Below are 11785 nucleotides of genomic sequence, written 5' to 3'. Positions count from 1 at the left end.
TAGGCTTAACTTAGGTGTTTGATAAAATTTCTCTGTTTTTCCTCACAGTTCAAATTATTTTTCACCTTGCTTTACTTTTTTTCAGTTTTATTTTATTTAAAATGTTTTCTCTCCTCCTTACTCCTTTATTTAATGTTTTTAAAAAAGAATATGCATATTTGAAAAAAATATATTTCTTCATTGTCAGTGTGAAGGATGAAAGGTTAAATTGAGATCTTCCCTATCAGTTGTCTTGGTCCAAATATCGTTCCTGGGCAGGGAGTGCTGGGGAACATTCCTAGTAAACATATTTAGGGGTCCACACCTGGGTACTTGAACTGTCCCTGAGTATTTACCTCAAGATACTGGAGAAAGTGATTATACTCAGGATCTGAGGGTGTTTTGGCCAAAACTCCCCAGAGTACTGAGTTCAGTTCTGTAAAACCTTGGACCTGTGCCACTTTTGTGTGAGCACTATAAAGGTCTTACTTGGGAAAATGGGCTTTAGAAATCACCCCCTTCAGAAGAGGACACTGTGCTAAAGGGATTTTTACAGTCAAGACCCTGGAGGCTGTGGTGTGACTTAACTTGCCCAGTCAGCCAGATTTTCAGGTTTGTTGGAGCCTCCTTAGTTGGGTAACTATTATCTTATCTTTCCTATATCTATGCTAATGTTTTTATTCATATATGCATATATGTAATAGTAAATCTTTTAAGTTATAAATTATGTAACTGTGTATTATCTTAGGTTGTATGTATATTAATCAATAACTCTTATTTAAAGACTTGAGAGAGAGAGAGAGCGAGAGCGAGAGCGAGAGCGAGAGCGAGAGCGAGAGCGAGAGCGAGAGCGAGAGCGAGAGAGAGAGAGAGAGAGAGAGAGAGAGAGACTATCATTGTGGGAGATTCGAGCTGACCAAATTAAAAGTCTATGCAGCATGCTGTTATATTGTGTTAAACTATGCCTCATTCAGACACCCTGAATTCATCACCTGACAAGAGGTAGATAACAGACTTTATCATTGGTCCTCTGGAATTATGAGGGTTATTGTGTTGATCTTAGCTCCTAGAGCTTTCAAAGTTGTTGGCTTTATAGTGTATGAATCATTCTTTTAGTTTTGGTCATTTCTTTCCTCAGTCAATAAAATAAACTGCAAAATTGTTCATTTCTATAATAATGGTTATGGTACAAATTGACCTTCTGGCTCTGCTTACTTCATTCTGCACCAGTTACTACAAGTCTTGCCATATCTCTTTGAAATTATCTACTTCCTCATTATTTACAGAACAATACAATTCTGTCCCATTCATATACTACAATATGTTCAGTCATTCCCCAGTTGATAAGCAGGTCTTCCCAGAGTCCTTTATCTGAATGTCTCTTTCTGGATTGTATCCCACTCTACCTCATATAAATCTGTTTGCATACCACTTATCTCATTTATTAGATTATAAATTCCTAGTAATCTATCCCCAAGTATAGGGGCTAAGCCATCTTTCATGTTCCTCAAACAGGTGCCAAGCAAAAAGGTGTTTAATAAATGTTCATAGTATGAATTAATATGAAGCACTGCTGCTATGGAATTCTAGATACCCCAGTTATATAAAGAAGATGAAGCAGTGGGTCTGCTGTTTATAGAACTGTCCTAAATGTTGTATAAGGGGTAGGAATAGGAACTGGATCTGAAATTTCATGGATTGAGCACCCCTAGGAGAAGAGGTCCCTTCCACCAAAGCAAAAGTATTTCTTGCTGGTCTTATGAGTTGCTGGAGCATTAAGAGGTTAAATGACTTGCCCAAGGTCCTATAGATACCTAAGAATAGGGGCATCATAGGGGTCTAAAATACAATTAAAGTCTTTACCACTGCAATGCACTTGAAGACAACTGGCGAAAGTTGTAAAAATATCATGTAAAGATATGACTGACAAAAACAACCTCATACATAATGCAGGCACTGCCCAAGTGCTAACTAATTAGGGAAATGAGAAAATTATGGAAGGCTGAAAGGTAGAACCAAACAGGGTTAGTTTGGGATGGTTTCATAGAGATGGTAATTCACAAGCTAAATTTTAAATAAAAATCCTTGCATGGTTGATTGAAGGAGTAGCACAGTTTTATTTGAAAACTATAAATTAGAAAAAAATTCTAGAAAAGGGTAAAAGCATGGAGTGGCTACTTGAAGATGGTAAAATGTTTCTTTAGATGATAGCTGAAATAGTTGTTGAAAGCTTGGTTTTGTTGTGTTTTTAAAAATCTCTTTGCAAGAAGGTCCAAAAGCTTTCTGATAGTCATTAGTGTCTTTTAAATAACATCTCACTTAAAAAAATAAAAAAATTAATCCAGAGTTTTGAGTTCAATTTGAATGTTACATTTTAGAAAGGATATTAATAAGGCTGAAGAGCCAAAGAAGGACTTCAAGATCACACTATCAGAAAATCGATTAAAAGAACCTAGAACGCTTAGCCTAGAAATAAAATTCAGAGTAATTATAATTACATTGTTTAAGTATTTTAAGGGTTAACATGTGGAAGGAAGTTTAGATATATTCTTTGGTCCCAGAAGGTAAAACAAGAAGCAAGCCATCAATAAGCATTTTTGTACTGCCTACTATGTAGGCATAGTGCTAAGCACTGAAATACAACAAAAGGCAAAGAACAGAGTCTGCTCTAGAGGAGATCACAGAGGAAAAAAGGATACAGAATGTACAAACATGGAGAAATTAGACATAATCAACAGAGGGAAAACAAGGTTAAGATGACCTGGAAAGGATTTTTGCAAAAGGTAGGACTTTAGCTGAGACTGGGAGTAAGGTAAAGACATGAGGAGATGGAATTGAGGGAGAAAGATCCAGATAGGAAGGGGAAAGGTGATGAAGAGCTTTAAAAGCCAGAGGATTTCATATTTGATGCTCACTGATACACAACTTCATTCTTTTAGCTTGAGAAAGATTGAGAATTAATGGCCATAATAGGTAGCCAAGAAAAATACATTTCAGCTTTCCCCTAGTGAACCAAAACATTAGATTCAATATTACATTTTCATTGCCCTTTGATCTCATCAATGTGGATATTCTCTTATAAAAAGTATTCAGGGTTTAAGGTGATCTCAGATATGATGTTTTTAAAAGGTAGGTTCTAGGAGACAGAACTGGAAATATGGCCTTGACTACCAAAACAGGAAAAAGAATGCATTATAGTTTCATTATCTTAGGAAAACTTTTAGTGAATTTCTATGTTAAACTTTAGTGTCATTATCTAACAGAAAGGAGAGAAGGAATAGCTTAAAAATAGTAATGAACTGAATATAAAAATAAAAGTCTATACCATGGGTAGAGGATATTTTACATGCATTAATGTGAGAAAAATCAATAGACCTGAGGTTTGCTAATCACACTGACAGAAAACACTCAGAATCAATCAGCAAATTAATCCAAGTACTTCTAGCACTAATACATACTGAGTCAAAGTATCATTTACTGCATTCTATTTAAACGAGCTTTCATGAAAACTGCTAATGTCTTGGTGTGGACACAGATTTTATAATGTGATTAATTGTGGACAGGTCTAAATTGAAGACTAGAGCAGGAGAGAGATTTGATGCCTTCCTACTAATAGAAGGGATGATGCTTGCTTGAGCAGAAAAAAACAAACTCAAAGGAAGTTGTAGGTGACGGCAAGTCCAAGTTATGTGAAAGAGAGGAAGAAGAAAAGACTAAGAAGACACATAAAGTTCTTGTACCCACTTCCTTGTAAATGTTGGAGGGTTAAGGCTGAGGATTACATTATGGTTTCTGGTACTTACATAGAGGAACATAACCTATTATCACCCTAAGCCAGCCAGTGGCTCCAAAAACCCCATTTCAGTGCCACAAACTAGATGGTTCTGGGTAGCTCTTTGCAGATAGATCCAGGAGGATAAAGAAGTCACAAGTTTCACTCTGGAAATCCACATGGATTTTATTATATAGTAAAGTAATAAAATTGAGTATTGAGGAAAGTGGGTGGGGAAAAAATAAATAAAATCATATAAGTGAATGGATCAATCAAAATAAATCAACTACATCAATCTGACAATTATTTCACATTGGATGTCTTTTTTTTTATCAATTACAGAGATGTTAGGACATAATGGACAAGGTCAAATACTTAAACTGCATACCCACAAACCTTTCTAGTAATTTGACCAGTAGTAAAATGCTTAAAGTGCTCAATGTGTCACTGCAAATTTGCATGCTTCAAATTGAACATTAACAGGCAAATGAGACTATTCACATGCAGCATGATTCATTATTTTTATTCTCATACAGTAAAGAAATACTCAGAGAATTATCCACAACAGGAGTGCCATTTTTTACTGATGAGACAAATTAAACATATTTTGTTATTATCATACTAGAAGTAAGAATATGTGGATTAGAAACATCCAACAGGTCAGTGTTAAGTAAAATGCAATTTTGTGCTTAGGATTAGGAACTCTAAATGTACTCACAAGATGCTATGCAATCTGCTTAACTTAAGGTTCCCAACTGTCCAGGTGTTGGACATGATGCTACCATTTTACCAAAGGATAACTGTAGAAAATTAATTGCAATATCCTATAATTAAAAACTAATTTGCAAAAAGTGAGAGATTAGAGGGGCAAGATTCCAAGTCATTACTTTGGACTATTTAGGTCTCCTGAGAGGCAGATCATACCCAAGTCTTAATGACTTGGGCATATACTTTTCTTTTTTAGGTTTTTTTCCAAGGCAATGGGGTTAAGCGGCTTGCCCAAGGCTACATGGTTAGGTAATTATCAAGTGTCTAAGGTCGGATTTGAACTCTGGTACTCCTGACTCCAGGTCTGGTGCTCTATCCACTGTGCCACCTAGTCGCCCCCAGGCATATACTTTTAACAGTGTTTAAATGTAAACATTTTTATAGGGAAAAAAAATCAAAGTCAGCTGATAGTGGCAGAATATAAACTTGTGACGGCCTCCTAACATGGATCAAGTAAACCTCAGTTAACTGAACTTTTTTAAAGCAAAATGTAGACGTCGTTTCCAATACCATTTGCAACTTGTATTTTTTTTTGTTGAAAATATTTTAATAACTAATATCAACAAAATGAAAAAATGTTGATAAAAATGTTTCAATTAGCATCTCTCCATCACAATCATAAGATTATCTGACATTTCCTAAATAGCTCCATCTCTAAAATAGAGACTAAACCTAGTACTTAAAGTACTAATAAAGTCTTTAAATAGCTACATGCAGATTCATTTGATGTGGCATGTTGGAATACCACACTTTTCTAGAGGGTGAGATCGTTTTCAGTTTAAAAATGAATAAATAAAACACATATATACATTTCATAATTGCCTAGCTGTGTGACCTTGGGAAAGTCATTTAATCCCACTGCCTTGCAAAAAGCAACAACAACAAAAAAACCTTACAAAAAACCCATGTTATACCTGTGTCTAAAAGGTGTGTGGAATCATTCAGTCTTCTAGATTCAGGGCTTATCACTGTATTGATCAGAAATGTGAAGTCTTTCCATTGTTTTTCTCTGCTACATTACTGTCAATGAATAAATTGTTCTCTTAGATCTGCTTACTTCAAGTCAATAAGTATTTTATTAAATGCCTATTATGGCACTGTACCAAGTGCTATGAATACATAGAAAGGGTCCCTACAAAAAGATAATATGCAAACAAGAAACATACAGAACAAATTGGAATTACTCTCTGAGGAAAGGCATTAAGATTAAGAAGGTCTGAGAAAGGCTTCTTATAGAAGGTGGAATTTTAATAGGAACTTGAAGAAATTCCAACAAGTCAAGGAGTAGAGATAAGTTAGCGAGGATGAAGAATTGGGATAGGGGTTGCAAAGCAGAAGTATAATGACAATAGATTGTGATCAAATAAAGGAGTTTCTGAGTTCATGAACATGGTAGTAGACTACTTGCAGGTGATAGGAAAATTAAGACCATCTCTGAATGAAGGTAAGGTGGGATGGAAAAATAGGTCAAGGTAATGGGTAAGTTGTGATAATGCCTCAGTATGAGAGCAGAGTTGCAGAGATGAAGAGGAAGAGTGTCCTAACTGTAGGCCAACAACAGACATCAGAGTATTAATTAAATGATTAATATGAATTGAATGAACCTCAACAGAGGTGAATGATGATGGCAGAGAAAGGGCCAGGAAGGGGTAATGGAAAGTAAGGAGTATACTGACTTCCCCACCAAGACCAGCAAGGTGGGGATGAAGAAAGGAGGTGGGAAATAAATGAAAGTACAACCAGTGCTGGAAAGAGTGGCCAGGGATGTGGTGTTAACAGTTCAAAAACAGATCTCCAATATATGCAAGATGCAAAGGAAAGAAATAAAAAGCTTTAAGAGGAGAGAAAGGTTTTTTAACCATGAGGCAGGAAATCTAGAGATCTCAGAGGAAGAAGTAGGTGTCTTTAGAGTGAGACACTTGGAGGAAGGAGAAGTTGGTTTGAGGAGAATAGGAATAAGAGAAGTGGTCGGTGAGGAGCAGAGAATGGGAATCTGAATAATGGAACAGAGCTACTCAAGAGCATCAGACAGCTATCTGTATTTGGGGGGAAGGTGCACTGTAAAGGGAGAAAACAGAAGGGTCAAAGAAACTGCTTTAGAGTTATAGGTGGTCAAAGGGGGTGCCAGGAAGTTAATGGAAAGGCTGCTCTGGGAAGCTATGGTTCCCTCTTTTCTTGGCAGGTGAGGCAACTGTTGTGGAACTGTAGATCCTAGAGAGAGTAGCTGGAACTTTTCTGCTCAAGGAGGCTAAGAAACTAGTTGAATTCAAGTCTACTAAGTGCCATGCCACAGCCCTAATACCAATCCACCTCCAGAAAAAGCAAAAGGCTTTTCAAGGACTGAATAAACAGTACTGGAGCAAAAGTCCAGCTAAGCCAGAGTCCCAGACTGGAGGAGCACAGTATCACTAAGTCTGTCCTGTTCTTCCACCTCTGCTATATCTGATGCATTTTTTCTTCTCCAAGTCACTTCACTCTGAATCAGATCATAGAGCTCTTTCTTTCTATTTTATTTGAAAACAATCCATTTCATTATTTCTTATGGCAAAATAATATTCTGTTAGATTCACAGATCACAATTTGTGAATGGGGTTCATTCCAATAGATGGGCCTTCTTTAATTTCTTTTTGGAGACTAATAAGAAAATATCTGCCACAGATGCTATTGTCCTTATGGGTCCTTTTCCTCATGGTTCTATCTATTTGGGGTCTAGACCTAATAGGAGCAGAGTTGGAATAAAAGGTATGTTTGCACACTGCATTCTTGCTTATCCTCATATTGGCTTGCCATTAGCGATCCCATGGACTATTTTCAGTTCACACTTCAAGTCATCTCTTCAGTTTCTTTCTCTTTCTCCTCTGTTTATCATCCGTTTCCTCGACTGCATCAGGAGGATCTGGTATTACGAATCCATCAGTCAGTTTATAATAGACGATTGTGGAATCAGACTCTACTATGGCCAGGGAAATCGACATTGGGGAATCTGGTTCAACTTGCAATTTGCAAGCATGTGTCATGATCTCTCTTATTCTGCAAAAATATAAAAAATTAAAAACATTAAGATTGAAAGTTTGGTTCACGTCACAAAAAACACTAAGATTTAATATTATGTAGTTTGGGGAAAATAAATTGCTAATTAGCAAACGAAGGGCAATAATTGACATTTGTTTTTTTTTGAATCAATACTTAAATGCAATACTTAAAACCATTTAATCAATACTTACATGTAATACTAAAAGTCATTTTTTTCCCCAAAAAAGTATTCATATAAACAATCAATAGCTGCTTATCAGTACCCTTTTCCCTGATATACTCTACTATTTTGCCTCCATGGACTTTCTGATACCAATCTCTCTATTCTCTGACACTCTTGATTTGACTTGACCAAAGGAAGAAATGATGAAAATAATAATTTGGAGGTTTTATGTGAATAGGGCCTCCCTATAGCCTTACTCTAGTCTTTCCTGACATGGAAGAAACCACACGTTCTTGAAGACTCGGACAGTAGAATACATGTTCTGAGAGGCACTACTAAACTGGAATGACTTTTAAATAAGGGTCTAATTGAAAACTGTAGTGATTTTGTAATGTCTAGAAGCAGGTACAAAAGAGCTCATCACCAGATAATTTCAATTGGTAATACTAATTAGGGAAAAAAAAATATGATATTAGGAGGCTGAATTAGCATTGGTAGAAGGGTGTACCTACAAACATTTTTCAAAGTATCAAAAGTATATAAGGAAATATTTAATGTCTGTAGAACACTAAAGATGATAAAAATATCCAAGTTGGATGTTGGACCCCACAGTAAGCTTGAAGTAATGCTTTCTTGAGGATGTGTAACCTATTTAGCTCAATTTCAAATATTGTCACATGTGATTCCAACATGGGTCACTTAGCTTTGCTCTATTCCATTGCCAGGGTTGGCATTCCTAACTATACCATTTGTTTTGCAAATGTGGACCACTTTTCTCAAGAGGAAATGAAAAGAAAGTAAGAATGGCTAGGTATAAGTCTATTAGCACTATTAGAAAATCATCTTAATGCACATATCTCATCGATGGTTAAACAAAAGATAATCTTCATATTCATAAAGAGGCTAAAATAGGATTTTTATAAGCTTCATCAAATTCAATCTCAGAGATTTAGAAAAAGGAGCCACTTCTAAAAAATCTATATTTTTTATAGTTGAGGGAAAAGGGCCTGGAAAGATTAAGCAACTTGTTCAAGGTCACCAAGGGCAGACATAGGATTTGAGCCCATGTCTTCTGATTGGAAAACTAGCACCATTTCTGCTGTTCCATATTAAAACAAGTCTTTGAGGAAGGCAACATATTATCATTTCCATTTTACAGACCACTTATACACATCATGACTGATGTTTAAATGGACCCAGATATTAATAGTCAAATCATAAACGATAAGAAACAGCAGGGAAGGTGATAAGTTTTCCTAAATATAGCATATGACAAAATGAAAAATGGAAGAGCACAGACAATAAAGGAATAATTATGACCACTTAAAATTGAAATTTTTTTTGCATTTCCTCCCCACCTCACCTCCCCAAACAAATTAGTGCACTTAAAATCAGAAATACCTAGGGAAAATATCTGGAGTAAATCAATCTGATAAAAATCTGATGTCCAAAATATATGTCTTACTAATTTCAGAAGTATAATTGTTACAAATTTTTAAAAATCATTTGAAAGTTTACTTATTTAAATTTGATTTTCAGCTGTATAGTTTTTGAGAATTGGGGATAATAAACTTTTAATTTTAGATTTAACACCAAGATGGATCCCCCAGTCATTTTGTAGGGCTTCTGTAACAGTTTTTGGATGGCTCTTTTCTCCAGTCAAGTGGAAGATTGAGGAGATAGCTCCTGTCCTAGCCACCTCAATCCCCTTATCAATCTTAATTAGACTTTTTCTTGTGGGGGTCACATCAAAACTCTCATAAATGCATCTAAGCCTCCTTTGGATGAGTTTAAAGCAAGGATTATGATTGCAAACCTTTCAGTCAATAAGCAGGAACTTGTGAAATGCTGATAATGCTGAATTTCAGGAAGAAATATATATTTAAAACTTTATATAATCAAACCTTAAAACTTTATATAATTAAACTTTCTAATGTTTTCTGTAGGTTTGTAGCATCTATAGTTCTAAAGCTATTAAAGCTCAAAACTGTCCTAAAACAGATGTTTATGTATTTGAAATCCCCTATTATAATTCCATTTTATCAGTATCAGTTTTGTGATATCTAGCAAGAAATCATCATGACTGGGTAGGGCATATAATATATGCTTGTTGAATTCTTTCATTTGGTTAGTCACTATGTGATACCTGTAATATAGATAAATATATACATGTAATTTCTACATGAGATTCATATTACAATCCTCCTGAGTGACCAAGACCCACAAGTTAGGTTGCCAGATCTTGGGTGTTAGAAAAGTTGCAGGCAAGAATCATTACCGGGGCGGCTAGGTGGCATAGTGGATAAAGCACTGGACCTGGAGTCAGGAGTACCTGGGTTCAAATCCAGTCTCAGACACTTAATAATTACCTAACTGTGTGGCCTTGGGCAAGCCACTTAAACCCGTTTACCTTGCAAAAACCTAAAAGAATCATTACCAAGGCCACACTGTAACCCTGCAGAAGTCTGGTATGACTACTACTAGAGTACCCCTATTTTCCTATTATTCTGTTACTTCTACATGAGCTTCATACCCAGGTTAGAGCGCCCCTGTTTTTCCCCATTATCTTGCTGCTTCCAGAGCTGTCCAAACTGCTACCTACAAGTCAATGTCACTGCCCTCATCACTGCCCAGGTTCTGTCTGAAGGCCGGGGATCCCTGCATCTTCACCTTCCACAGGAGAAAGGTCATTGCCCCAGATTCTCATTTTGGTGTCAAGTGCCCAGTTCAGAGCTCTACATCTGGTGAAACACATCACTCACAACCAGAAGCTTTAAATATTCCTTATCCTCAAGGAAAAAGCAGTTGCTGAGTGTGACTAAAAACAAGTAAAAGACACTTTTCCTTACATCATCTTACTTGAGATTTGCCTTTCCTTTTCCTTTCCCTTAATTTTTAGAGCCCTATGGTAATCTGGAAGGAAGGACTGCCAATGTTTTCCATGCCAAGTTTCTTTCATATCCAATTCAAAAATCTCCAGGCTTGAAAACTGTGGTTGAAGCACATCATCCTGCTAACACAACCCAGGGATGGAGGTCACTCATGCCCTGGTGGAAAGGAAGCCAGTGACCGTCATTCTTATTAAACATAACATATCTGGAATGTTTGTTCAACAGCACCTGAAACACCCTAAAGCAATGGAGTTCTTAACCTGTAGTCCATGGCTTTATAAAATAGCATTTTAATAATTGCATTATAATGTATTTTATTTTCTTTGTAAAGGTTTGTATTTTATTTTGCCCATTTAAAAAATAGTATTCTGAAAAGGGTTCCATAGACTTCACCAGATCACCAAAGTAAAAAATACCATAAAAGATATTAAAGTACTCTTGCCTAGGTTTCAATTTCCTTCTGTCTGCCACCAGTAATTTCCCCTGATAATCTGGATAGATGTTTCTTATCACAGGCAGGAATAGTCCTGTAGTCCCTGAGAGATTCCAGATATTCCTCACAATCCATCCGGAATTTTGCATCAAAAAATAAATCCTACAAATTCAACAAAATAACTTGGTGTACTATCTTAAACTATACAAGAGATATCTAACCAACATACTTCTTTTTACTTTGCCTTTGGAACCAACTCCTATCCCTCACAATTCCAGAGACTATGTGTTCCTACTTCAAAAAAACCACAGATCTAGAAAAGAATATCAAATGCGATGATCTGTGATAAGTGAATAATTTGGACAGAAGACATGTAAACTATCTAGGCAGAAATAAATCCCATTGTCAACAGACAGTGACGGTATTAAGTATAATCCTCAGAGTGGAAATTCAGTCAAAAGTTCCTTTTCTATTATGATCAATCACTCCCTAAGCATTGGTTAACCTATTACTGGGTGCCAGGAACTGTGCTAAAATCTGGGAATACCAAAAACAAAACACAAACCAAAACCCCAAAACAAACAAGGGGTCCGACCTTTCCTCAAGGGGTGTCCATTCTAATGACTGAGATACCGTAGGCAGAATCATCCTGAGCATTCCACACTCCACTAAAGATCAGAATTACTAAAAGCCAAATAAACCCAGGCCTACTCTGTCTCAGAAGGGCAGGAAGTACATCTTGTAGC

The 11785-nt window shown here is 36.3% G+C and overlaps 1 protein-coding gene across 1 annotated transcript in view; it reads right to left on the bottom strand.

The window, feature by feature from the left end:
- Positions 1 to 775: 775 nt before the first annotated feature.
- TSEN15 (tRNA splicing endonuclease subunit 15) overlaps positions 776 to 11785 on the bottom strand; it is a 54996-nt gene continuing 43986 nt past the window's right edge. Inside the window, exon 5 of the mRNA XM_074220887.1 lies at positions 776 to 7549. Within this exon, the coding sequence (XP_074076988.1) occupies positions 7348 to 7549 (202 nt within the window). The 3' untranslated portion in view covers positions 776 to 7347. The remainder of the gene's footprint in view (positions 7550 to 11785) is intronic.

Source organism: Macrotis lagotis, chromosome 2 (assembly GCF_037893015.1).
Source record: "Macrotis lagotis isolate mMagLag1 chromosome 2, bilby.v1.9.chrom.fasta, whole genome shotgun sequence".
In the NCBI taxonomy this organism is placed as follows: Eukaryota; Metazoa; Chordata; class Mammalia; order Peramelemorphia; family Peramelidae; genus Macrotis; species Macrotis lagotis.
This window is presented reverse-complemented; position numbering and strand designations above follow the sequence as displayed.